The sequence below is a fragment of the Theobroma umbraticum genome, unplaced genomic scaffold (assembly GCF_002168275.2).
Source record: "Theobroma umbraticum cultivar Fairchild unplaced genomic scaffold, ASM216827v3 scaffold_130.0, whole genome shotgun sequence".
Classification (NCBI taxonomy): Eukaryota; Viridiplantae; Streptophyta; class Magnoliopsida; order Malvales; family Malvaceae; genus Theobroma; species Theobroma umbraticum.
The window spans coordinates 4,807,116-4,834,118 of NW_018397264.1; the positions used below are offsets into that span (position 1 = coordinate 4,807,116).

At 37.5% G+C, this 27,003-nt stretch overlaps 8 protein-coding genes across 16 annotated transcripts; 4 read left to right on the plus strand and 4 right to left on the minus strand.

The window, feature by feature from the left end:
- The first annotated feature begins 1,733 nt into the window (after window positions 1-1,733).
- Window positions 1,734-4,970, plus strand: PHP (PLANT HOMOLOGOUS TO PARAFIBROMIN). 2 transcript variants are annotated; one of them, XM_021434676.2, is made up of 4 exons: window positions 1,734-2,977; window positions 3,297-3,379; window positions 3,519-3,639; window positions 4,563-4,970. In XM_021434676.2, exons 1-3 carry the CDS (start codon window positions 1,912-1,914, stop codon window positions 3,609-3,611), a joined length of 1,242 nt encoding a protein of 413 aa, XP_021290351.1. In that variant the 5' UTR covers window positions 1,734-1,911; the 3' UTR covers window positions 3,612-3,639; window positions 4,563-4,970. The 2 variants fall into 2 exon arrangements, with proteins under 2 accessions (XP_021290351.1, XP_021290350.1); XM_021434675.2 differs by lacking the exon at window positions 4,563-4,970 and having other exon boundaries at window positions 3,519-4,142.
- Window positions 4,971-5,037: 67 nt separating this feature from the next.
- Window positions 5,038-6,724, minus strand: LOC110421175 (Bifunctional inhibitor/lipid-transfer protein/seed storage 2S albumin superfamily protein). Its single transcript, XM_021434679.2, has 3 exons — window positions 5,806-6,724; window positions 5,586-5,651; window positions 5,038-5,385 (listed from the first exon to the last, which is right to left on the minus strand). Exons 1-3 carry the CDS (start codon window positions 6,122-6,124, stop codon window positions 5,252-5,254), a joined length of 519 nt encoding a protein of 172 aa, XP_021290354.1. The 5' UTR covers window positions 6,125-6,724; the 3' UTR covers window positions 5,038-5,251.
- A 1,771-nt stretch (window positions 6,725-8,495) lies between these two features.
- LOC110421999 (non-specific lipid transfer protein GPI-anchored 5-like) lies at window positions 8,496-10,108 on the minus strand. Of its 2 annotated transcripts, none has more exons than XM_021435750.2 (3): window positions 9,637-10,108; window positions 9,437-9,499; window positions 8,496-8,830 (listed from the first exon to the last, which is right to left on the minus strand). In XM_021435750.2, exons 1-3 carry the CDS (start codon window positions 9,953-9,955, stop codon window positions 8,715-8,717), a joined length of 498 nt encoding a protein of 165 aa, XP_021291425.1. In that variant the 5' UTR covers window positions 9,956-10,108; the 3' UTR covers window positions 8,496-8,714. The 2 variants fall into 2 exon arrangements, with proteins under 2 accessions (XP_021291425.1, XP_021291424.1); XM_021435749.2 differs by having other exon boundaries at window positions 9,437-9,544.
- A 1,909-nt stretch (window positions 10,109-12,017) lies between these two features.
- Window positions 12,018-13,330, plus strand: LOC110422005 (Bifunctional inhibitor/lipid-transfer protein/seed storage 2S albumin superfamily protein). The gene is made up of 4 exons (XM_021435761.1): window positions 12,018-12,441; window positions 12,544-12,573; window positions 12,763-12,822; window positions 12,939-13,330. Exons 1-4 carry the CDS (start codon window positions 12,099-12,101, stop codon window positions 13,154-13,156), a joined length of 651 nt encoding a protein of 216 aa, XP_021291436.1. The 5' UTR covers window positions 12,018-12,098; the 3' UTR covers window positions 13,157-13,330.
- Window positions 13,331-13,878: 548 nt separating this feature from the next.
- On the plus strand, window positions 13,879-14,602 carry LOC149526870 (uncharacterized). The gene is made up of 2 exons (XM_089784546.1): window positions 13,879-14,194; window positions 14,289-14,602. Exons 1-2 carry the CDS (start codon window positions 13,879-13,881, stop codon window positions 14,600-14,602), a joined length of 630 nt encoding a protein of 209 aa, XP_089640672.1.
- Window positions 14,603-15,093: 491 nt separating this feature from the next.
- Window positions 15,094-16,293, plus strand: LOC110422326 (Bifunctional inhibitor/lipid-transfer protein/seed storage 2S albumin superfamily protein). Its single transcript, XM_021436196.1, has 3 exons — window positions 15,094-15,445; window positions 15,685-15,750; window positions 16,081-16,293. Exons 1-3 carry the CDS (start codon window positions 15,097-15,099, stop codon window positions 16,251-16,253), a joined length of 588 nt encoding a protein of 195 aa, XP_021291871.1. The 5' UTR covers window positions 15,094-15,096; the 3' UTR covers window positions 16,254-16,293.
- Window positions 16,294-16,373: 80 nt separating this feature from the next.
- SDE3 (P-loop containing nucleoside triphosphate hydrolases superfamily protein) lies at window positions 16,374-21,883 on the minus strand. 7 transcript variants are annotated; one of them, XM_089784445.1, is made up of 7 exons: window positions 21,754-21,877; window positions 20,899-21,133; window positions 20,585-20,612; window positions 19,165-19,954; window positions 18,898-19,068; window positions 16,950-18,404; window positions 16,374-16,766 (listed from the first exon to the last, which is right to left on the minus strand). In XM_089784445.1, exons 4-7 carry the CDS (start codon window positions 19,939-19,941, stop codon window positions 16,539-16,541), a joined length of 2,631 nt encoding a protein of 876 aa, XP_089640571.1. In that variant the 5' UTR covers window positions 19,942-19,954; window positions 20,585-20,612; window positions 20,899-21,133; window positions 21,754-21,877; the 3' UTR covers window positions 16,374-16,538. The 7 variants fall into 7 exon arrangements, with proteins under 7 accessions (XP_089640571.1, XP_021291867.1, XP_021291866.1 ...); XM_021436192.2 differs by lacking the exon at window positions 20,585-20,612 and having other exon boundaries at window positions 21,746-21,883; XM_021436191.2 differs by lacking the exon at window positions 20,585-20,612.
- A 906-nt stretch (window positions 21,884-22,789) lies between these two features.
- LOC110421436 (proteasome subunit beta type-2-B) lies at window positions 22,790-25,776 on the minus strand. Its single transcript, XM_021435039.2, has 3 exons — window positions 25,514-25,776; window positions 25,291-25,414; window positions 22,790-23,306 (listed from the first exon to the last, which is right to left on the minus strand). The coding sequence occupies exons 1-3, from the start codon at window positions 25,669-25,671 to the stop codon at window positions 22,974-22,976; spliced, it is 615 nt and encodes a 204-aa protein (XP_021290714.1). The 5' UTR covers window positions 25,672-25,776; the 3' UTR covers window positions 22,790-22,973.
- Window positions 25,777-27,003: the final 1,227 nt, after the last annotated feature.

The following is a 27,003-nucleotide window of genomic DNA, read 5'->3' on the forward strand; positions in this document are numbered from 1 at the left end:
ATGAATATATTAAGATGAAATCAAGAGTTTACGTAACATAAATTTTATCTGCACTTCATGATAACTACAACTATTGGTTGAAATTTTTTGTTTCTTTAAGCATATTTCTCAACATTTTGCACTAATAAAGTATATACCCAGAAACACTTGTGGTAATTTGTTATAAACCTATACCTTCATCAATAGAATTCTTTCCAATGTGCAGCTTTCACTTTTCGATAAAAACTTGGGGCTACTTCAATCGGCAGGTGGTCAACCGAGGGCGGCGTAATACAAGCAAACGTTACAAACAACTTTGCCAGTTGATGCATGCATCCAGTGCTCACCACCCCAAGTAATGGAAAATTAAGCAGGCTTGGTCCCTGGTATTTTTTTCTTCTGGTCATTGAAGTGAAGCCAAGAGTTTGAAAGTTTTATTTAGTATTATGATGATGCTATCAACTGGTGCTTTATAGCAACTTATGATTATTTTTCTATTTCATTTACTACGGAAAATATTCTAGATTTTGCCGACCAAGGCTCCTTAGTCACTTTCAGAAAAAAGAAGTTTGCTCGCAGGAGTTTTTTACTGGTTGCCTCGATACACAAGTCAAACAGGGCGGCCATCCAAAGCACTCCTTTGCCCTTTCCCCTTTCCCCTTTCCCCTTTCCCCCAACTCCAAGGAAGGATCAATAATCCACCATACCTTTGTTCCTGGCAAGTTCTTAAGGCCACTACCTTTTGTTGTATATAGCCAAGGGGAATCTGCATCTCGCCCTTCCCCAGGTGGCTTCTTATCTTAAAATTTTCGTTTTACATTAAGACCTACACTAATTTTGTTACAAGAAAGCATGGAAGAAAACTGTCCTGTTCAATTAGATACAATCAAAGGCAAGGATGAATGTTCCGATCTGTCTCTTCGGCTATTAGATCCTTCAGACATAGATGATTTCATGGTCTGGGCTACTGATGAGAAAGTGGCTCGTTTCTGCACTTGGGAGCCATACACAAACAAAGAGGATGGCTTAAACTTCATCAGAAACACAGTTCTACCTCACCCTTGGTTCAGGGCAATATGCCTTGACAACAGACCGATTGGTGCCATTTCAGTCACAGCAAATTCAGGCAAGGATAAATGCAGGGGTGAACTTGGCTATGTTTTGGCATCCAAGTACTGGGGCAAAGGGATTGCAACAAGAGCTGTGAAAATGGTGGCCAAGACCATTTTTGTGGAATGGCCTCATTTGCAGAGACTTGAAGCTCTGGTTGATGTAGAAAATGTGGGGTCTCAAAGGGTGCTGGAGAAAGCCGGGTTTCAAAAGGAAGGAGTTTTAAGGAAGTATTTCATCCTAAAGGGGAGAGTTAGAGACCGGGTTATGTTCAGTCTTGTCTCTACTGATCCTCAAATTTGATGAATTGTTTCCTGATTATTGTAAATAAATTTGTAGGCCATGTTCGACAAGCTGCCCCTGCCTATGGCGAAACATTTCAGTTCAACCAATTGTATGAAATAATTAAAATCCTTAGAGGAAAAGGGATGTTGAGATAGTCACAGCAACACAAAATAGGAGAGTTGTCACTGTATTTCTCGATTATTAATTTATTATCTTTATTTGAATAATAGCCTGCTGCTCATAATATTTATTTAACACAAACATAAAAAATTAGAGTTCTATTTTTGTTATAAAAAAAAATTAAAGTTAACAAATGATTGTATAATCCCTCATTTTTTAAAAAATAAAATCCCCTCAAGTTCCAACAGGAAAGGAGAAAAGGAGGTCAGCAGAACTGACCAGGATCTTTGTTTCCCTTAGATCACTACGAAATCCACTTGAACACCGCAAGTATCTGCTAAAACCGTCGGCCCTCTAAAAGATTTCCCTTCTTTTGTTTCTGTTTCCGTTTCTTGGAATCGCAATCCTCGAAAAGCAATGGACCCACTCTCCGCCCTCCGCGACTTCACAATCCGGGGCGAGCTCGACAAAATCGTCCGAGTCAACGACGAGTTCCGCTTCGGCACCGACTATTCCTTCCCATGTTCCGGCGAGACCGCCTACCGTTCCAAACAAGGCAACCTCTACACTCTCGAAACCTTGGTTTTCTACATCCAAAACCACCATCTCAAGCACACGGACTACATGCACAACTCCCTCTCTCTCCGCATCCCCGCCGTCACTTTCACCGACCGTAAACCCCTCCTTGATTACCTTACCGGAAAAGTTTCCACCTCCGATTCCATTGTTTGGAACCCACCGAAGTTCCCCGACGAGTTTCGACCCGATCCCTCTGGGTTCGATCCTGATAGCAGTAAACCCAAAGGTAATATCAATGATGTTGTTTTGGATGAAATTGGAGATATTCATTTCGATATTAAAGATAAAGAGACAGAACTTGCGGATTATATGGGAATAATTCGATCAATTGAGAAGCCTTTGAAGGATAGAGAAGGGATTCTGGAATGTAAAAATAGGGATTTTTATAGTGTTCTTGTTGCATCAACGAAAAGGGAAGAAGAAAGGCAGAGACTTGAGTCCCAGCAGAGGAAAGATGGGTTAGTTGCTAAGAGTAGATTAATGGGGGCTGAAGAGAGGCGATTGGGGTTAAGTTATGGGGATGAAATGGTGGGATACGATTCGAAGCCGAAAATGCATTTGAAAGGGAGCAAAATTGGGGAAGGAGTGCCTATTATTTTAGTGCCCAGTGCGTTTCAGACTTTGATTACTATTTATAATGTGAAGGAGTTTTTGGAAGATGGGGTTTTTGTGCCTACTGATGTGAAAGTGAAGCAGATGAAAGGGGCAAGACCAGAGTGTGTTACTGTGCAGAAGAAGTTTAGTAGGGACAGAGATAGGGTAGTAACGGCGTATGAAGTGAGGGATAAGCCTTCTGCTTTGAAGCCGGAAGATTGGGATCGTGTTGTGGCAGTATTTGTGTTGGGGAAAGAGTGGCAGTTCAAGGATTGGCCTTTCAAGGATCATGTGGAGATTTTTAACAAGAGTAAGTGGGGGCGTTTTTGAGCTTTAGCTGGATTATTATTTGAGTTTTACTATTTAATTTGTGATGGGTCTTTTTTAGCGTGATTGAAAAGTTAAATGTGAAGCTGAGAATTTTGTCTAATATGTATAATGCATTAAATTATGGATATGATGAAGTTTTGGGGTTGTGCTCTGTGTTTTAGAATTGATACTTTTAACATGTGGTCTTTACTTGTCAGTGTTTTAGAATTAGTTTTTTGGATGGGTGGAAGATGAGAATGTATCTAATTTTATTGTGCACTCTTGATTAGAATAAACACTTATTCTTGAATTTTATGCAGTTATTGGATTTTTTATGCGATTTGAAGATGACAGTGTAGAGTCTGCTAAGATTGTGAAGCAATGGAATGTGAAGATTATCTCGGTAAGATTTTTTCCTCCTTAGTTGCTATGGTTTTTTCATCTTAATTTAGTGCAACTTTTGGTGTAACCTATTCTTCTTCCTCTGTCTTATCCTCTTATTTCTCTTCTTCTGTTTTTCTCAATGTGCCCCAACTATTCAGATTAGCAAAAATAAGAGACACCAAGATAGGGCTGCAGCGCTGGAGGTCTGGGACAGACTAGAAGAATTTGTGCGATCACGATCACATTCCTGACTGTGAGGCTTTTAGGAAACATCTATATGTACGTGTTTGATGTTCATGAGCTATGACCTTCATCCTGGATGTATCTTTGAATTTGTTTATGTATTTAAGAATATTGATTATCTTGTTATGACAATTAGCAATCTTGTTACTTTTTTCTTGTGAGGGGTGCAATGCTGATCAAGCTGCAGTATATGGTTGCAGCTTCAGAATTATAATCGTTTGCAATTGATGATATGTGTGCAGAGAGCAGAGGATGTCCCTTGACCTTTTTGATTTTGACAAATGTAAATTGTGGAACAAATGTATGAGTGAAATATTCTTTTTAGATTGAACCATTTAGGGCAGATATCTGGGGGCAAAATAGATGGATTCATTAGGGTGGAGTTATTTTCTGGTCTATTTATGTTAAATGTTTTTAGGGTAAAACATTTATAAGTGGATTTTTTGTTTTGCTTTCCAATGTCCAGGTACCGTTCTTTTGTGTAGAAATGTAACATGAACAAGCTACACATGGTTCATACTTGCCCTGGCATTTAACTTTTCAAGCTTTGTTAGCTTAAGTATGGTGGATGCACGGCAAGTGTTATGCAAATCAAGGGACTGTTTCTAGATCCCTTTTTCATCTTTAACTGGATCTCCTTGTGGCATGTTGTTAGCTTAAGTATATTGTGTTGCTTCCTGTTTTGCTCTTTTATCTACATTACTAGAGAGAAGTGATTTCAGATATCTGGACAAATGGCTACAGCATGTGTAAGGGTTGTCCTTCTATTATCTTTCATCTGGTCTGGTTACCTTAAGACAAAGTTTTGGTCATACTGAACTCTTTAGATTGCTATTTCTCTCCTTTGATATGGTCGTTTTTAGCCTTCGAATTTCAGCTTCAAAACACTACTTCCTAAAAGCATGTGAAAACCTTTCTTAGCTTAATTGAATCATAAGTTAATTTATTCTTTGGAACAGGTATGAATTGAAGATGGAATCACTATGACGATATATGAGAACTAAGTTGTGTGAGTAAACATCATTGAAGATGGTTACGCTTGGCCAACGGTTTTCTTTTATCGAGTGCCAATGCACACCAAAGGTCTTACCATTGCTGTGACCTTTTAAAATTCTGCTAGAAGGAATTCTCTGATTGGAATACTGACTTATGCGGAGCAAGGTGGTTCTCCAGATGCTTCTCTTTACACTTCTGTGCGAGTTAATGGTAAAACAGCATTAGGAAATTACAAACTTTTGATTATCAATTCTCCTATTTTATGGCTGTTGGTTGACCCCAATATATGCCAGAATTGCAATATTGTTTTCATAGACGTGTACACGTTTTGAGCTTCAACTTTTGTTTACTTCTATATATCATTAACTTCTTGCTGTGATGTTTATTTGACTTTTTGTTGCTTAGAAGTACTATACGCTTATAAATCCCTATTAGATATATTCAGTAAGTAATCATAAACAATCTTTATTTAGAAGGGAAGAGAAGCCAGAACTCTCTTCAGCAATACAAAACCATATGGACCTTGGAGGGGATAAAAGTATAAATATTACATGTATCCACACTAAAGGGAAACTAAGTAACAAATTAAGAATACCGTAAAATGTTCACTGACAAGATGGTGTCATGAGAGGTAGGGCAAACTAAAGAAGATTCAATGTGATGAGAAGATTGAACTGTATGAGGTGGCCGATAGAAGGAAGATAAGAAGAGAGAGTGACAATTTGGTGGTGCTTCCATCTGATGAGCCATCTTCCTGTGTGGATGGTACAGTTTTAGATCCACCGCCTGCACCCATTTTATAAACATTTACTCCGGTGAACAGAGTTGAGGAACAAATATACAAGATTTGGGCGAACATATCTCATTTGTTTTCATACTGATTGAGATTGTTTGTTAAGTGAAAAAATTCAGTATAAAGTAGATGCCTAAGCAAGGCAGGAATCTGGCGATGAAAGAAAGTCTACAAGGCAACAATTATTTTGTACCTGTAGGAATTATGCTCCCAGATTCTGGTGATCCTACAGGTGAATCCGCTGGAACTGGAGAAGCAGCTGATAACAAGCAGTCGGTGTTAGTGGAATATCAGAAAAATTTTGAGTAAAATCTAATTGCCTCTTAATTGAAGAACTTTTAACCTAAGGAATAAGTTTTGTTGATATTTATTCAAGATTGAAATATGAAAGAAATATTTAATTGCATCCTTACAATTACAGCTGCTGATGGGTGGAGTCCGGACATTGCATGAGCCAGGTAAGGCCAAAGCTTGAGTCTGGTTGATGGTGATCCCCAGTGATGAACCACCACCATTAAGGACCTCACACAAGCATTGTGGCGATGAACGTACGACATTTGCAAGCTGTGTGCAGCATTGTTGGGATGGGGTCGATGAGTTCCCTGTAATGTAATTGAGGCAGGGTGACAGGCTGATCAATATGCTAGTGCAACTTGACTGAGCTGTAGCTCCTGCACAAAGCATGGCAACCAGGACCAAGACAAGACATGTTGCCATCTTCCCGTTTGCCATTAGTTCTCTTGGTCGGGTAATCGCTGAGAATTCCTGCAAGATTGTGCTGATTTCCTGCAACTTTGGAATGATGGCAGGATGGTTTGGTTTGGTTTTTATAGGGAGACTGTGGAAGGAACAAATAACAGCAAGTCTGGAAAAAGAGTTGTGGGTGACCAACTTTCCTACTCTTGAACGGGATTCAATAGTCAACTACAGGTTATATCTCTGAAGTGTTCAATGATGGAGGCTTCAGGCTTATTACTATTTGTTTGGTTAGCATAAAAAAACCTACGTAGGGCGGTTTTGTGGGTGACCAACCTTATGTTCCGTTGATGAATTTATGATGCAGGGTGCATAGATGTTTAAAACGTTCAAAACTGAACACTCTTGGAAGCCCCAACTATGAAGAAAGCATAACGTGTTTCTGACTCCACCTTTCTACGGAATTTGTCTTTGTAAAACTCTCTTTTAAGAATCTGAATCTGGTTTAAAAAGAAGAAAAATTCGCTTACAAAGTTAAAAAAGACATTGAGCAAAACTGTGAGTGTTGGAGAAGGCCGTTGCTTGCTTGCTTCTTCTAGATGTTTGGGTCGGGCATCCTCTGAAAATGATATCTACTCTGTTTTCTTGCTTCAGACCAAAGAAAATTGACTTCCCCCATTGATGATTTAGGACACGACACATGTCTCAAGGACCAAGGAGCAGACATTTAAAAGACAAAATTGTAATCGGTCGTCATCGACATGGTAAAGAGGACAGCTGCCCCTACGTTGGTTCAGGTGTTTTCTATCGTCTCTTTTTTTTTAGTTAAATTCCTTGGAGATTTCGATTGAAAGGTTTAGGCAATTCCCCTGGAGCTTGTGATTTTCATTGTTAATTTTAGCAGACTTGACACGATGGAAAGTGTAGATGCATTTTCAAGGTGCATGGATTGATTTCACGCCATCACTTTTATCATAGCAAGAAGAGAGAAATGGGGTTTCACTTTAACTATTTTCTCTGTTACAATTTCTTTAACATTTCCCCCTCTTCTCTTCTCTCTTATCAATGAGAAGACGTAATGAAAGTGTGTAACATGCAAGGTTCGATTGGGCTTTGGAAACTGAAGCAAAATCATTCTTTTAAGGAATTAAAAATGGGAAAAAGAGGTGGGAGAAAATTATGAAAGATTACATAGTTTTAATATGACTTAAAAGGTCAATTTTGTACTGCTAATTAATTCAATGTAAATGATTCCTATTTCGTAATTGTCCTTTTTAACTTTGTTCAATACCCTTAAAACGGATCAAATTACTCCCCCATTGGTCTGTAAACTAAGCTGAAGCGTGAGCTTGAATTGATCACTATGGCTAAGACCTAGGACTTCCAAAAAGAAGTTGAGCCAGCCATATCCTTAGGTCATGAGTAGGTTGCTCCTAACCCCATCGATCATGGGTGAGAGGGATTTGAAATCATTTTGGGTCCTGCTGGAGGTCCCCTAATTATTTAAGGGTAAAAAGAGAGGGACAGTTGTTGGTGCCTTCATGGCATTGGAAACTATTGCTAGTTGTCATCTTGGCCATTTGCACTTCTATTCCTACTCGAATCAAAACTGAAAATCTTGCATTTCTGAATTTTCTTCTCCTCTTCACTTTTTGTATTTCCCTTAAAAGAAACCAAAAGTGAAAACATTATGAAAATAGAGCTAATTAATTCTTTACCCGCATCGTATTAGAAATTTATTAAAGATATAATGTTTTTAAAAACTTTTGATTTATATTTTAATATTTGATTTATTAGTTGATATATGATTCTTTACTTAAAAAGTAAAATTTGAATTTCTTTTTTTCAATTTAAAAAAAATTCTCTCTTTTATATAAAAAATTAACTAAATTTTTATTTTTATTACTTTCAATCAAATAATTTCTTATGATTAACAATTGATTAACTTTTATTAATTAAATTATCATTTATTATTTTTATACTAATATGAAGTTGACATGACACTAAAACGAAAGATAATAATATCACATGATTATATATGTTATCATATCATATAAGCACCATCTACTATGACATGCTAATACATTATACTAGCTACAAATAATTAGGGATGATTTGATTAACTACAGTTTACAGTTAATCAATTATTTATAAAAACTTATTTAACTCAATATAAAAATATAAGAATATAATTGAATGTAATAAAAGAATAAACACTTATTTAAATCTTCCTAAACAGTTTAGGAATTTTTTCAAATATATTATGCTCTTGTTAAAAATTATCAAAATTTAGGGATTTTCAATATCAAAGAAAATAAAAAATAAAATGTTCAACATGCTTTAAACCGGCCAAGGTCCAGTTATTTTCGTTTTTTGGATTCAAAGATATTTACTCAAAATATAAAAGATAAGTTTCTTATCATTGAAAGACATTACAGTTGAAGCGTGAACAACCTTTTGAATTACTCATGCATGAACTTAGCAAACCACACAAGCTTTATATAAGAGGTAATTAAAGCCAAACCATACAAACTTTTGTTAAAACGACAATGAAATGCTGAACAAAACACGAGTAGATAGCATCATAAACAGTAATAGAAGCATGAAGATATCCCACATAGCAGCCTCAGAAATTGCTGGAAATGGAAGCATATAAAGCTATGGGCAGCAAGAACAGGATGAGCTGAATCGGCATCTTAATGATAACTTCACTGGAAGTTGCTGGAACTGTTTTAGACCCGCCTGCATCCATTCAATAAAAGAATGAGAAGATGATTGAACCGCTTTGATGTACTTACAGTGACGGTGAAAGTTGAACCGAACTATATTTTCAAATAGACCCCCTATTGATATAGTTTGCTCCATGGACAAAGACCCCCATGTGGATGTCGAAATTAGTTTCAAACTTTTCCTCAAACTAGTAAAATTTGAAACCAACAATTTAGGTTTTAGCAAAGGGGTTTAGGATTTTGAAACTATTAAGGTTATTTCTTGCGTGGTTCTAAGCTCTTACATCAATTTTCCTTAGGTTTTGTTAAGTCACACATTTTGTGCTTCCAAGAAAGCATTTTTCAAGGTAGAGTATAGGTTAGCAGCAAAAGTATGTGTAACCTTTTCTCTTTTTTAGCAGAAGTACTGGTCTAAGTTCGAGTTGATGGAAGGATCTAACTATAGCAAATTATGCTTATGTTATTGTTAGCTTCTCCATGTGCTAGATAGAAGCCTAGCTAGACCTAAGTTTACAGTGTATATAAGATTTGAACTTAGAAGCTCTAAAGTTTAAGCTGATATAATTAGCTAAAGCCTGAATGATCAATATGTTGACAGGTATAGAACCAATGAGAAGACCTGATGCTGATGAGCTGCTTGGGGTGTCAGCTGAACCGCCTGGTAAACCTTGAGGAGAACTCGCTGGAGAATCAAAAGGAGATATTGCAGTTGCAGGTCCATCAGCAGCTACCAAAAAGTTAAAGCATCAAACTCTAAATTACATGGCTGAACTATAAAATGTAGTCATTTTCTAAAAAAGAGAACATATCGGCTTTTACCATTGCACTTGCTAACGGGTGGAGTTTTCACATTGCAAAGAACAGGGAGTGCTAGAGCAAGTGTCTGGTTAATCGACACACCCAGCGACGCACCGCCGCCGTTGAGCGCCATGCAAAGGCACTGTGGCTGTGATTGAACAACATTAGCAAGCTGCGAGCAGCATGACGCAGAAGGGGTTGAGGAGCTTCCTGTCACGTAATTGAGGCATGGAGCCATGGTGATTAGCACACTGGTGCAATCTGACTGAGCCATGGTTCTTGTGCAAAGCATGGCTACCAGGAGCAGGACTAAACCCCCGGTGATCTTCCTTGAGGCCATTTGACTATAATAGAACAGATGCCCGCCGAAGTGCCGCACGAACCTTGAGCAGGAGTTGTAGATTGTGTAGTTTGGGTTGGATTCTGGTGCAGGGAAGGGGGCTGATTTATATAGAAAATCAGTAAATTAGGATTATTTGTAGTAAATTTTCGAATTAAGGCTTATTGGTGAACTAAAACATACAATCTGAGGTAAGCTATATAATCCTCGTAAGAACGTAGTAACATGTGTCAATTTGGGGTATTAAATATGTAAAGACTAAAAGGATATATGTAAAGCCCATATTTACTCAAGATGCTTATGCTGGCCCAAATGCATGAATTGAAAATGACCTTTGGATAATTGACGAAAGATGTCAGGTAACCTGATACTACAAATTTAACACCATCGACGAGGATTAATTAGGATCTGACACTTGGCAGACAACTATTTGTCTAGAGTAATATGCCCCTGAAGAAAGAGAACAGATTTTTTTAAATGATTGTAGATTCCACGTCCCTATATATATATATATATATATATATCTTTAAATAACAATTATAATTGTATATATCTTTTAAATATTTTTCAAATGTAAAAGTTAATTAATAGACATACATATTATAATTGAATTGAATTATTTATAAAAGAAAATTAAAATTTCAATTATATATAATTGAAATTTTACAATATTTAATACTATTAAAATTAAGAAAAAAATTCTAAATATAAAAACTAAATATGATATTTTTATCTATCAAAAAGTTTTCCATATCCGTACTTCTATTTATATTATAGATATGGATATTGATAATAGATAAAAAAACATTATTTATAAATAAATGGATCAAGCATCCTGATAACTTTATTTTTATAAGGAAGTGTTTAAGAAAATTAGGCACCGCACCATATATTTAATGCCGAGTTTAATTCAAACAAAATTACCATGGGAAATGTGAGAAATAAAACTAAAACATAAGAAAAGGGAAACTTCATTTACCGTCAATGAATGAGAAAAGATCATGGACTGTAACAGTGCTTCCTACTAGAATGGAAATTTTTAGTATAATATTTTAATTTTTTTTGAATTATTTAAAAATATTTAAATAAATTTTTTATTTTATCAAACTAATGTATTTTATTTTAAGTCAAATATATCTTTATGAGTAACCTTGATTAACTATTATTAATTAAAATAATATTTGTAATTTTATAGCTAGATGATGTTAATGTAGGTGAATAAATATATCATCATGTTATATCAATACATGTTAACATGGTATGACATAAGAATTATAAATGTCATTTTGATTAATGATAATTAATTAATTATAAAATTTTATTTAATTCAAAATAAAATTATAAATGTTTAATTAAACATAATAAAAAAAATCTTATTTGAATTTTTTTCAACATAGTAAAGGAATTTTTAAAGTACTATGTCAAAATTTTTTTTAAGACAAGTTAGCTATTATAAATTGCCTGTTGTTAAATTTGTAAATTTAGATAAAATGATAAAATTAAATTATCAGATAATACAGATGTTAATTGGTTTGAATTGTAGCTCATAAGATCACAAAAAATTGCTTTCATATTCAAGTAGTGAACAAAATTAAACGTTTAAACCATCCCGAAAGAATTAAAGAATGAAGATTAATTTCTTCCTTAAACAATTAAATTGCCTATAATTTGCGGTGACTCGAAACACGAAATGGGAGTAGTTTGAGTAACAATAGACAGCCAACTGCTTAAAGAATAGTGGGTTAAGTCAGGTTAACTAAAGATTCTCTATCACATCTTTTGCGGATTCAGTGAAACCTTGCAGTGGGACATTCATCAAATGGTTCCTATTGGTCTGATTCACTAACCTTTCGATTGATAACATTGGCACTTCATCCCGTGGCAGGTTTAGGTCAAAATGGGTCCCATTAGACTAACTACGTGGCTAAACCAATTTCCTTTGTTTTACTCAATATTGGTTATGGTAGTTGAGCTTCAAAACCAACTTCGAGCCCACCTGACCTAAACCCCTTCTTCTATAAATTCACTCATCCTTTGCCTTCCAATCATCACCAAACTCCGACATCCAATCATCTATTATTTTTTTCTTGACCAACATAAATTCCTCTTAATCAACTCCTCCAAAGTCTGTCCCGACCACAGTATGATGGGTTTCTCCAAAGCATCTTCCCGCCTTGTACCAGTTCTGTTTGTAGCTTTGACAGCATTGATGTTGCCTGTTTATGGCCAGATCAATACTCCATGCAATCCATCGATGCTCAGTACCTTCACCCCTTGTATGAATTTCCTTAGGAATAGCACTGCCAATGGTACTTCACCAACTGCAGATTGTTGCCAATCTCTTAAGACCCTCACAAGTGGTGGCATGGGCTGTTTCTGCCTCATTGTGACCGGAGGTGTCCCTTTCCAGATACCAATCAACCAAACTCTAGCTATCTCTCTTCCCCGGGCTTGTAACATGCCTAGTGTCCCCGTCCAATGCAAAGGTGAAATATATTCAACCTATACAACATTAAGGATCACATTTCTACATTTTTTGTCCTTTTAATCGAATGAAATCACTAAATGAACGTTTTCTTGTTTTGCAGCTACCTCTGGTGTACCTGTTCCTGCTCCAGGTATGTTTTCCAAAATGATGATAGGATTCCATTACAAATTGCTTTAATTTGACTCAAATTTTATATGGGACAAATAGAGTTTACTTCAAACAGGCCAGAGCTGCACGTTTGCAGAGTTCGTTCTCTTATTTTATGAGGTCAATATAAACTGAACCATATGTGCTTATCGGTTTAGTTATTCTTTCACAGGTCCGATCGCACTCTCACCCACCTTGTCTCCTGGAGCTTCACCAACTCTAAGCCCAAAGGGTAAATAGAACTGCTCTTTCAGCTCAATTGTGAAAGCTGTTGCATTTGAGTTACCACAAAGCCTAAGGCAATTATCAGTGTGATATTGATTTCGTTAATTTTGTTTTCCTGAACAGGTTCCTTTGTGCCTGAACCATCACCGTCCGCTGAGGCACCAGAATCCGACACCACACCGGCTCTAACTCCGCCATCTTCAACAGTGGGTTCTGAGGCCCCAACAGCCACTACAGGGAGCCGCCCTGTTCTTACCCCGTCATCTGCCAACCCCGCTTACTCTTTTTCACCATTCCTTGTGGTGTTCACATTAGCATTTGTGATTTTCAAGAGCTTCTAGGCGGCGATATCTCCTATTTCTACGTATTAATCCATTTGTTTGAGAAGTTTATTCTTTTAGGGGTGTGAGTGACACAATTGTTTTGAGAGCTATATTGGGTGATTGTTCCTAAATAAAATGATATTAGTGTAAGTTTTACTGAATAAGTAAATTAGAAGATTTGTTTATTTCTCTAGTGACAGTTTTTTCATGCCTAATGGTTAATTTGACGTTTTAAATGGAAACGAAAAATCTGTAAACGATTGGTAAAATCAGCTAAGATATCAAACATACAAGGCAGTAACTCTGAATGTGTCTCTTGATCAACGTGATCAGCATTCATGTTCATCCTCATGCCTCACTCACGCTTTGGTCATCAAATTAGAACCTCAAAGTTTGTTACGAGAAGTATTGTTTGATTCACCCACCTACTTCTCACAATGCGCGTGACTGATCTCGATTTACCAAACCACCCATCAAGATTGGCATGCTGTTCTAAGGAAACTCAGTTAAAATATAGCCTTTTTTCCCCTATAATTAACTACAAGTTTGTGAGATTGTGACATTTTCAGAGCACTCTGTTAAGGAAAAACAGAACACCCTGCATTTTCTTCGCCATTGTTTCAAAAGATAGCAAAGGGAGGAGAGGTAGTAACTGGTAGGTACTGCTGAAGTCAGTATGGGAGCAATGTTACTCCCGTGAAAGGCACATTATACATATAACTAGAATTCTTCACTACACCATGGGTTTACGGGGACTGCAAGTTTCATTGGTGTTTACTTGGCTATTAGCAATTGTGCTTTTCAAGCTTGCCCCCATGTTTAACAGCCAAATGCAAGGCTGCTCTGTTCAGGATGTAGACCTTGGGCAGTGTTTCAATCAAGGTATTAATTCTTCCATTGAGATTGCATGCTGCAGGGCCCTTAATCAAGTCGTCCAAACCGGATATAATTGCTTGTGCTCACTGTTGTCATCGTTTATTGCTCCTTTAAGCACCCCACTGTCATTGCCATTGTCAAATTGTTACATACCAGTGCCTTCCTTGACCCTCTGTCGAGGTAATGTCGGATATCAATACTCTTTTCCTGATATGACCTTACTTCCCTTCTTAAGCATAACGTATCTCCTTTCTTTTTTCTCTCTCATGTGAAGTTCTAGCTCCAATGCCGGTGGTGCTTCCACCAGATAGTCCGGAAAGAAATCTTACTCTACCTTCTGCGCCTTCTATAGATGTTCTTGCTCCCCCAGCTCAGGATCAGATTCAGGTTCCCTTGAACTTGACTGAGGACAATAGCCACGCTGAAGAACAAAGGAAGCCGCATTCGATTGAAAATTCAGAACCGGTATCGTACGTGTCTGATATGAGAAACGGGACATCAAATGGAAAGGAGAAAACCAAGATGTTGGCTCATCAAATTTCGTTGTTGTTGTCCTTGGCTCTTCAGGGATGTATTTTATTAGCTTAAAACTTTAATCCTGCTTTTCGAAGCCATGCAGATGCAGATTACACTAGTGAACATTTGCATATAATATATATATATATATATATATCTGTTTAAGCTAACACTCCAAAAGTATACACCCCTGAGCCCTTCTTGTAGATCACTTTCAATTGCATGTATTAAAACAATAAAATAATATTTTAATATTTTTAACATATTTTAGATTTAAATTTTAATAACAATATAAATATTTTTTAATAAAATAAGTTAATCAAACTATGTCCGGGCTTGAAAAATAATGCCCAAGCCCTCAAAAGAGTTTCAATTTTGAAAGACTTCTCCCAAATAATTAACGGCTAACGGCTAACGGCTAACGGCTAACGGCTAACGGCTAACGGCTAACGGTTAACGGTTAACGGTTAACGGCCATTCCCGCCACTTTCCTTCCCATTTTACCTAAGCGCCCTCCAGTATAACAGATTTTTAACAACCTCTCTCTCTCTCTGTCCCTCTATGCCATGGCTACGACCATCTTCATAGCGATCCTCCACTTAACCCTCCTTGCCGTGGCGGCACAGCCGCTGCCACCACCACCTGAGCAGCCAGGCTGCGTGGAGGAGCTGGTGGCTTTCTCGCCCTGCCTCCCGTATGTGTCAGCCCCGCCAAACAACGCGACCGACATTGTCGCTCCACAGTGCTGCACCGCCTGGTCCTCAGCTTTCGAATCAGGCGACAGTTACTGTTTCTGTTACATCCTCCGGCAGCCGTTGATCTTTGGGTTCCCATTGAACCAGTCCAGGGTCGCTTCACTGTCTTCTTTCTGTAGGGCCAAGAACCGCACTTCTCTGTACTCGCTTTGCTCTACAGGTTTTCATCTTTTTCTTTTTACCCAATTATTTAATTAATTGATTTCTTTCTTTTTACCTAATTGTTTAGTTCACTGATTTCTTTATCATCTTTTCTTTTCTTTCAGTAGAAAAAACAGTAATCTTGACTCCAAATATCAAAATTAAGTTCTTGATTTAGAATTAATACGGTTCCAGGCCTTTAATCTTTTGATTGATTAATGTAATGGTATGCCATTATTTATTACGATTATGCATCAGGTGTACCAGCGTTGCCGCCTTTGCCTAGCACCACAGACTCAGGGAGACTGAAACCTTCCAGTTCTGGTAAGCAAGCCCAACACTCTCTTCTTTCTTTTTTTTTTTTTTTTCCTTTTCATTTTTTCATGTATAATTGACCAAATGCAAGCCTAAATTATTTGTTTGAAATACACATAGATGACCAGATGTTACTGGTTTTGTTTAAAAGAGAAAAAAACCAGATTTTAAAGGGTAGTTCATCGCTCGTTTTATGAAATGAAAAGGGTTATTACCAGTCCTAAGAATCTGAAAATAGGCAGATACCAAAAGTTGTTAAGATTTCAATTGTATATGAAGGCTATAGCATTAGCATTAAACTGTTATTGGTGCAGAAAAATTAAGAAAATCGTTCTACAGGTTCAGATAATGATTCATCAGCTTTAATATACTCACCCCCGGAATCTGCTGTAAGATCACCACCGCCACCAAGTTCATCAGTAGAACCAGCCATTGTTTCTTCTGCAACAACCCAGATTTACAAGCAGAGCAGTTCGTTTCTACTTGGGATGATGATTTTTCTGCTTAACTAGATTCAGTTGTAGACCGACAGTAATGTAGATCTCCCAATTCGTTCAATATATTACTTTGTAATTGGCAAACTGATATTGTAAAATACTTTCTGTCAGCAAAGCATTATGAAATCCAGATGGTAATAGTGTAAGAAGATCTCATTTTTGCTTTACCATTATGTCATATTATCACTTGAAGTAGACACATAATTCATCACATTTGTCACTGTTAAGCAAACGCAGGCAAAAAGGTCATATGAAAATAAGGGCAAAAAAAAGTGAAACAACCCTTGAAGGGTTAGTATTTCATTTCCAACCGTCAGACCACTCAGCTTCATCTGTAACAGGTTTGGGAACTTCACTTTCAATGGTGCCTTGAACCCATCCACTTTCAGCATGGGTGTTTTCATCATGGTTCCAGCAATCCTCCTCAATTGAAACTTCATCAACATACACCTGCCTCTCAGGAAGAGCACAGCCCTGATAAGAGTTGTTATCTGCACAACGCCATATAAGCTTGCTCCAGTATGGGTCCTGCCATGCATTGAAGATTAAACAGTCAGCTAAACATAAAAAACTGAATTTTTGGGCTGTAGGTATGATAAAATGCCTGTGATGATTCTACAGCAATGACATTATTTGGTTGAACACAGGTAAGTTAAAAAAGAGTAGCAACATATTTGATAGTAAATGACAACCTCAAGTGAAAATTGATACCTTGGAAATTATGTGGGGATTCCCAATAATAACAAGCAAAGATATTGCACGGGTAATGGCCACATTAAACCTTCTTGGATTGCTCAAAAATCCCAAACAGTAGGTCCTGTCAAACTCATTGTGTTTGACTGTTGATCGGACAGTAGATATGATAATAATTTTTCTTTCTTGTCCTTGAAATTGTTCAACGCTTCCAACCTTGATATCAGGCATGTCAAGATTCTCAAGGGCATTCTGTAGTTTGAGGACTTGCTGCCTGTAGGGGGTTATAACACCAATATCTTCCTGGCTCAAAATGCCACTAGCTGTCAAACTCTTAACAACCTCTACAACCTTGCTGGCTTCAATCCGATTGAACCATGATGGATTACTTCCTTCCCTCTCATCAAAGCCTTGGATGCCAAAGAAAAAGACAGGGAACTCCTTATTAGGAAGAAACTTAACTGAATTCAAGACTGAACCTATGTAATCTTTACAAGGGATCAATTCACCATTGTAGAAAAGCAATGAAGGGAGATATAGGATCTCTGGGTCACAACGGTAGTTTCTAACCAATTTTGTTACATAATTTTCATCCCCTTCAGAATAAAATTCGCATTCAAATAGCCTTTCTAAGTATGACTTCCCCAGTCCGAGAGTCTCTGCTTCTCTGGAGTATATAACTGGGCCTAATTGCATTGGGTCTCCAGCAAGCACGACAACTGTGTCTCTTTGGCAAAGGTTGGCTATAGGGACCATGCTTTCTGGCTCTGAAGCTTGACCAGCCTCATCCAAGAAAATATGAGAGAAGTGGCCCTTAGGAACACTTTCTGCACAGAGAAGGGAGGAACTCATGTAAGTTGATATGACGATTCTGTAGCAGGTGATAGCACTAACTGGAGGACATTTGAAGACAAGCTCATCAAAGAAGCAAAACCGAAGAAAATCAGGCTTGACATCATTGTATGGACGTGTAGCTGCATTGAGTCTGAATATTTCATTCTCTCTGAGCTCAACAGACTCTGCATTGAGGAGTTTCTCTAGTATGAAATCAGCAGTGCTATTTGAAGGGGCGCAGACAAGAATTCGAGAACAATCTTGAGTTTTGTGGAGCTGGAGGATTGCCTCCACTACTGTCATGGTCTTCCCTGTACCTGGAGGCCCATAAATCACGTAAGGGGGTCCTCCTTTGCAGCCAAGGATCATCTCAATTGAGCACATCTGCTCCTCATTAAGTGTACAAGATATGGGCACCAGAGGAGTCGTTTCAATCAGCCTACTTTTCGGGGACTCAGATGGAAAAAGGAGATTTAACTCTAAGCCTTCTGCAGCATCAATGGCTTGGTATAACCTCCGCATATTGATTCGGTTATATGTGAACTGTACATTATAAAGATTCTCATCTATGTGGGACAAGTGAAATTCTGGTGCAAACTTCAAAAACACTTCATCAGCTTCTACCCTATGGATAAAACCCTGCAAATCACCACATTCAGTGATGGAGAAAGGTCCAGAAGATTCTCCAAAAGAAAAAAGGGCCAAGGAACTTTAAAGACTCCAGTGAAATTGAAGGAAAGGGAAAGAGTGAGAAAAATATCAGAAAATCCATACCACATGCGTAATACATAGATACTGAGATTCACATAATAAGACAACCCAGTTTGTGTTATGCAGTCATGGGTAGATGCATTCCTGTTAATACAGATTATGTTGATGAGCGGTATCAGAATTACACATGTTACAGCGTTATCTATCAAACATGAAGATATACCTTGCTCTTCTGTTTTTAATGATCCATGATGCTTGACCTTGAAAGGAGTAAAGTACGTATCTAAGCATCAAGTCACATATAGACCTAATTGACATGGCAGCACCCAGGCGTCTAGAATCATTCAAATATCACACAAAGAGGCTGGAAGTGCTTCAATGCTAAAAGGAGAAACATATAGTAATTTTTATGTACACAGACCTGATAAACTCTAGATGTTTCACTTGCATCTTGACAAGGGAGCTTAGCAAAAATATGATCTCCATGGACAAGTGAAGGCCTTCTTTCAGCAAGCCCTGGGACCTTAAGCGATAAAAACTTTCCATTCTTTCTCATGTTAATATTCTCCATGTTATAGGCCCTCATGTCTTCCTGAAGCCAACAAAAATAGAAGAATCTTAGAAGAAAATAAACAATAATTTCACATCACGAATATTAATCTTCTTTCTTACTGAAGATTAGAGTTACCTCTAGTTGTAACTCCTCCAAGATTAAAAGATGTTTGAAGTAAGATGCATAATTATCCTTTGTTAGACCTGCTTTAATAACATCAGGAGTCTGCTTACTCTCAACCAGCTCTCTAATATCCTTTGGAATGTCATACCGGGGAAGCCTGCTTTTGAAACCTCGTTCCATTGCCCTTGCTGGGCGTGATCCAGTAACAAATGCATCCACAGCAAATTGTTTCTTTCTCTGTCCTCTAGAATATGGCTTCTTAGATGCCAAAGATTGTGAGATCTTATCTTCGACCAACAGAAAGGCCACTCTTTCTAATCTATCACCTCCCACATCAAAATGCACAACTGTAGTGTGCAAGCCAATTTGCTTTGCTTTGCAAGACAGCCAAATAGTTAAAGTCTCTCCAGGCTGTATCATTCTGTCCTCTAAATCAAAAAATTCAATGAACCCTTGGCTTCTATTTCCTTCAGAATTTGCTGATGGAGGTTTCATCAAAGAAAGAGTGAAGGAATCCTCAGGAGTCGATGCATAAATTTTAGTCCACAAATCCATAGGATCACCACTGGTGTTTCTGATAGTGATCGAATCAAAAGCAGTTTCTCCCACAAAGACGGATTGAGGCTTCCCATCTATAAAAGAAAATGGTGCAGAGACTACAACAGGACCCTCTTCAAGTGGATTGTAATTACACACAGAGTTATCGTTCTCATAATCAATGAAATCAATTTCTCCTTTGTCTCCAATGACAGAATATTCATCATCCCACTTGTCACCAGTCATTCCCATCACCAACCGGAAACTGATTTGAAACAAAATTCAAAATATACAATCGTTAGCCACTTACAAAAGCAGGCTTATACATTTAAAACAAAGTACATTACAACTGCAAAAAATGGAAATCCATTTTCAGCATCATCAGCAATGACAATCATGTACAGTTCAGGATTGAAGCACAAGCAAGGCCTTAAAGTTGAAATTTTTATAAGCATAAACCTTTTTTTTTTATGAGCAATCACCAATAAACAAATTAACAGGACAATGGCAAAGCGGAAAGACAATCGAGTTTAAGCATTTTCATTATCATCAGAAAACCAGCCATGAAGTTAAAGAGTTTTTCAATCACCAGAGTTCTTTATGAGCAGTAACGAGTTAACCCAAAAAAACAGGATAACGACAATCAGCAAGAAGACGGAAAATCAAAGCAGAAATATAATCAAGGTCAAGGATTTCCGTTATCTATCAGAAAATGAAAACCCAACATTTTCAAATATACAATTCAATACGTACGAAGCACGTGAGCATGAGTCAGTGTATAAAACAATGAGGAAAGAAAGCTTGTGCTGAGAGAAAAAAAGAAAAAAAAAACCCACCCTCAGATTTGGAAAAAAAAACCACCCACACTGAGATTTAAAAAAAACAAAAAACCCACCTCAGCAGAAAGCAAAGCTACAAAAATACTGTGAAAGAAAGGCGACAAAAGATACAGTGGTCAATGCAGATACAGATAATGCCGGAATTAAGGGACTCTGGGGTGTTAGGAAACTAAAAAACCTTGGATTTATCGGCATTGTATAATTTCTTTTTAAAAAATCGAAAGAAAGAGAAATCATTTACACTACTGTTTGGTTGGAAAGAAAAGAGAGGGAATGGAAAGAAAAGTAAAGAAACGAAATGACTGAGAAAAAAAAGAAGATAATGACACATCAACCAGAAGGTTTGACCCTGCAAGCTGCGAATACGTACATGCTCTTTTTCTTGACAAAAGAGTATATGATATGAGAGTCCAAGGTGGCAGAGAAAAAGCCATTCCTGTTTAGGAGATTGACGTGGCTGCATCCCCTTGGTTTGTTTGATTCTTTGGGCCAATTGGCTTTATTTTGTGGAAGGATCCAATGAATTCGGATTTCGAGGGGAGGACTCCAGTCAAGTAGGGCCTGTATGATCTGCCCTTGCACTCGGCCTTTCTGAATTGCAAATTCTGCAAGAAGCCTGAAATTACTACCATGTTTTCCTCTTCCTTTCTTTTGAATTTGTTCATGCAAAGAAATATCAGACCTTGTATTAAAATTAAGTAGTAGTCTTTTTGGCCCTGATTCAAACGTAAAGTTACAAAGATGGTGGGCAACGGCCAACGGGGACGATGCCCATGATTCTCAAATCATCAGGAGCTTGAAACGCTCGAGCGGTAAAACCGGCCATACTTGACAATCAGTAGAAACAGCTAAACTAGAATTTCAGGTATCTCTAGAAGCAGAACCTAACAAGAATCAGCTCCATGAGACCTTTCAAATTCATTCAACTCATTTATTTTCCTAAAATAGCAATTGATCTGCTATAGCTTTCTTGCTCATATATAACCTTTTGGCAATATTATCACATGCCAAACTTCACTTTTCATGTTCTCTCTGTTTTCTTTCCTTATCTCTCATAAAAACCAATATTATTGGCTGACTCAAATATGTGTGTGTGTGAGAGAGAGAGAGAGATATCAAGCAGTTAAGAGCAGAAGTTGGGAGCTTATATTATGGCAGAATGACATGTACCATTGCTGCTTTGCCAGCACTTTTCTATTTTGCAAGCCTAGTCATACCTAATTACCTGCCTGTTCGAAAGGAGCTTAGATAGCTTCGAGGTTCCACGGTGGTTCCATTGACATCTACTCTACGTCAGTACTGAACCGGTTTTCTAGTTCAGGCTGGGAGATGAGATGTAGAGCTTCCCCTCTGCGTAGTTTTGCCCTACTAGATTTTTTTTTTTTAGCCCTTAGATTGTTTACTAGGAATATATAATTAAAGAGGAATGATAAAGGATGCGAACATTTTTAATTTTGAAACTATTCAAATAAAAACAAAAAAATGAATGTTTGACAACTTTCATACTAAAAATGTCGAGGCAACATAGCATTATTCGTTATAATTTGGTATTCCGGTTACATTGAATACCTTATTTAAGAAAATGAAAAAGGAAAATAGAAAAAAGAACTGTTCCTCCTCTTCTGGCATTTGGAGAATGGTTAATAAATGAATGAATAAAGCACTAGTTGACGGAACATTGACAGGCTTCATATGTTTGTTGAAGGATCAAATTCTTGCCTATGAGTTAAATTCTCTAAACAAAAGAATTACTGATATCCCTGGCCTAATCAGAATGTTTAACCTGACAATCCTGTTTGCATTCTTGCTTCACTCTCATGGTATTAACTACGGGTACACATCGTCCAGACTGGGTCAAACTCAAACATGAGATTTACTGAATGTAGCTTTAAACAATAAACTCAAAACTTGTATTCCTACTTCTGGGTACCATTGCTAGAAAATACAGATCAGGGAGGTTTGGAATGGAATCCTCTCCCATGAGTTTGATACTGTTGATTTGTTCGATCCTCTTTTTTTTTTTTTTTGATCTACCATTTATTTGCCTTTTCACACATCCACTTGTGAACTGTGGTAAGACAGACTAAACTTTGCAGGAAAATGGAGATGAGCCAAGACTCAAAAAAGCTCATATGCTTTCAACTTCTCGTCTCGAGTGGAACACATCTTCCTGCATTAAGAAGCTAAAATGCCTAATTCAGAGCTCTTTAGTTATATTTCAGTAAAATAACTCCCAATAGACAAGATTTGCCCATCAATGGTTTCCACTTCAAAATAAATATCATCACATTTTCTAAACTTTTGCACTTCAAAACATCATCAATTCAAGCAACAGAGGGTGGATAAATAGTTTTTGATACTAAGTTTTTGCTGCTCAGACATTGTTTCCCATCGGTACATGCAAATTCAACACCCAGAATGGAAGAGAAAATCCAGGATATATCTTCAGGCTGAAGCACCTTCAGCATCCTTGACAGATTCACGCCAGGCATACTCCCTAGCTCCATCTTTGTCGACGATCTTGATAACAAAGTTCGGTGGTGCCACAACCAGTCTTGATCTGATCTCCATTATGCATTTATCGACTAAATCAATGGCTTCTTCCACTGTCATGCCACTGTGGTAGTGCCTGTCCATCATAGCAAGAGAAAAATAGGATCCATAACCAAATGCTCCCTTATCAACCTTGTGAAGTGTAGCAATGTAGTCGATATAGTACAAAGATGGGCCTGTCTCTTTGTCATAGCCAGCAAGAAGGATGTTCACAAAGTATGGATTCTGGAAAGACCAAATCAGTTATCGTTAACAACAGAAGTAAAAGAACAATCAGGTGAGCAGGAGAAAAAATTCAGCATTTGCTATGGCAAACAACAGAATTAAAAGGTGCATGTCTCATGCAAGAATGGAGATATATCTTAGGTGCATTCAAAAGTACTTACAAAAGCAACAAGAATGCATATACCTAGTGCAAATGCCAACTGCTTAAAACTGCAGATCAAATTTTGAATCACGTCTTATTGGATAAAATTTATTGTTGTAAAAGCAGATGACTTATCTAGAGCAAGGCTCAAGAGCAAACACTTTTGCATTATCTTTTCTTCATTAATTAGTCAGTTCATTCTGGTCAATCAAAGCTCGGAAAATTAACCTCACTGCTAAGAGTAAGAGATATATAGAGACAACAGAAGAAATAACTCTCTTTAATGCAAGATTCAAGGACCACAAAGACTGATAAGGAACTGAACACCAGCACGAAGCAGCTGACCAGACATAAAAGTAATTCAGACATGAAAAGGTTTTTTTTTTTTTTTGGCTCAAAGACATGAAAAGGAATTACATAGGCTCAGAGTCATCACACGAGCTGAAAAGGCAACAACATAATTTCATGTAACCTGAAAAACCTTAGCCCTTTCTAACATGATATTCCAAACCAAAAAAACCAGGATTAATGCCACAAAGCTTGACAAGATGTTCCATCAGAAACCACATCCGATTTAAATTGAAGTGAGGCACCAGTGGGTCATGGATTCATGCCATAAAAGCATCAACTCTACTTTCAATCTTAAATTAAGTTTACACAGAATTATAACTTTCTAGTACTAAAGATTCTAGCATAAACAAGCACAGGTAATTGTCTTGCAGAACACCGAAGAAACAATTGCCTAGCCTTGTTTAGTACATGTCCTTGATGCAAATGTTCTGATTACCAAGCTCCAAAACCACATCAATCATATATAGTACCAGGTTTAATTACATTTTTTTTTGCACTGAAAAATAAATATCTTTACAAAAATCTCATTCAAGAACATATGAAAATGGGAAACCACACCATTTTCACATGCTTCTAATACGTCACATAAAATCCCTAAATTGTACAGCTCAAAGGACAAACAAAAATTGGGAGTTTAAATGAAGACGATAGCCACTCAAATTGACTCAGCATCCAACAACTTTAAGCATCACAAACAAATACAGTGCTCAACATTAACTGTTTAGTTCAGCAGAGAAAATGTTTCCCAGCAAGTTCAGAACTTCCTATGGTTTAGCTAAGCACTCGATTCAACTCAACTGATCCCAAAAAGTAGTTGCTATTACCCACGAACCTCCCCAAAAATGGCTATAGTTTTATAACATATGCAGCTCTAAATAAAAGCACAATAAGAGTTTGCCTCTTTCCATGTAAGACTTTCAGCTTGATCATCATAGTTTAGCACTCATCAACAATGCTATATCTAGTACAATGGATTATGCAGTAAACAGAGCAAAGTAATTGCCACAAATTCTGGTAAAACAGGCGATAAAATCATATTAGACTACACCCACCCTTGAATACTTGAGAGCCTGGTAAAGGTTTACACTAATCAAACCCACCAAACCATTTCTACATTGGTCTAGAAAAATGGTTTCAGAACAAGTTATCTATGTCACAGGCTGAACAATTCTTCAAATATGCAAGACCGTGAGAGACATCAAGCAAAGCTAAAACGATTATAGCTAATATCGACTCCGACACAAAATGTCAACCTTTAACTAGTGTCAACTCTAAAATAACACTCTTCTTCCACATGGATTTATATTCTTCTTTGCCGCTAAAAGTTTAACAAGTAAATTGAAATTGAAAAGCTTTATAGAAATTCTACAAATTTTCAACTTAACAAATATTAAGGGATATGTAAAATTAGTTATAATTTCAAAACTAATAAAAACCTAATTATAAGTCAAACCCTAAATCGAAACTGTAAAAAAGGAATAAACTTTATACCTTCCTTAAGGCAGTGGCAAGCTCACCGCGAGTGAAATTAGCGGCGGCCGCAGTCGTCAAGGGAATACCGTTTCGAAACTGGTACAAAGCCACGTTTTTCTGGATATACTCCGTGAATTGCACTCTGATGAATTTTTTTTTAAAAATTTTATTAGAACGTGAAGATAAGGACATATATTCGTAGATTATACGGAGATTTAAAAAAAAAAAGATAGGGGGGAACCTGTCGCCGGATTCACCGCTAGCGGCGATGAGTTTGTGAGAATCGAGGATCATGATCTTGTCTTCGTTGGATTTGTGAACGAGGATGCTGTGAACCGCCGACGTGTCCGCCGCTACTATGGCGAAGCCATTGCCTACTAGACCGAACACGCACTCCATTCTTCCTTCGATCTGCTTCTGCTTTGATTTTTGAGGTTTTCCCTTCTGTTTCCTTTTTATTTTCTCTGTTCTCCGTATCTAAGTAGGAGCTGTCTTGAGGAAGAAGTTGTTCTACACTAGAAAACTGAGGAAGTTCGGGAAAAGAATGAGGGCAATTTGGTCATTGAAATATTTTTTGGGCTTATTAGCTGCATAATGGTCCGCACCAGCATGGTTCGTTCGTAAGCCTGTGGCTGGCCCAACATGGCCCATCGAAAACTGTAAAGGGCCTGACAATGCCCCGTTCTCCGCTAAAAAAGAAGGTTACTTTGACCAAAAAGGTCTCCTGCTTGACAATGGGGAACAAAGTAAGTGCATTGCTGGTCATCTGCCTTGTTCTTGTAGCCGCCGTCCGGTTGGCTACTGCCGCAGCCCAGGACGCATTTTCCACGACTGCGAAAAGGAATGCCAAGCTGGTTGAGGAAGCAGTACCTTCTGCGAGATGAAGTGTGACACCGATTGCTTCGACAAGAGCGTTGCAGGTAATTTAAATTTCACCTTCTTTTCATATGTTTTAACATAAGTTCCTTCATATTTGCTTATATCTATTACTAATCCTTGAATGTATTTGTATTTGTTGCAGAAAAACTTTATAATCTCTACGGTTGAACAAGGCATACTTGGTGGATGCATGGCTGGCGCCCTCCCTGAAAAGAAAGCACCTGCAGCAGCAACAATGATGGAAGATTCGTATAAATCATCTTTTTATTATACGTAATGACCTCCCTATCTACCAAGCGATCTTCGTCCTTCAATCCTTTTCCACCTCATTGTACTCTTGATTTCTGCATGGAGTTAATGTACATATTCATACATTTGTGTTTACATTCGAGAAAAAAAGAGTAACATTAGGAACTAAGCATCAGGGGATTTCCCAAAACTTAAAACTATCTAAATAAGATTCAAAGTTTGTCTCCCTAAACTTAAAATCAACAAAGGGAAAAAACAAATTAGCTAGAGTTACATACTCGTACATTTACTTCAATATTGCAGAGGTATATATTACACTTGGAAACAGTCCATTCTGATAAAGGTTTAACCTGGTGACCACTCAAATTAATGCCATGAATATAAACAATTGTTTTGCCATGAACAGAGCTGTAAGCTTTCCACAGGGAGAAAAAACCAAAAGCTATGCGATACACATGCCCTTCATAGCTGGGTCATAGTCTGCATTTACCCTTGGTGTCATACCCTTTGTCTGCACATAGCAGAAGCAATAATAACGCTAACAAACTAGAATTTCAGCAGGTGAAAATGTGAAACAATAAATCCAGGAGGTCTGACTCTACT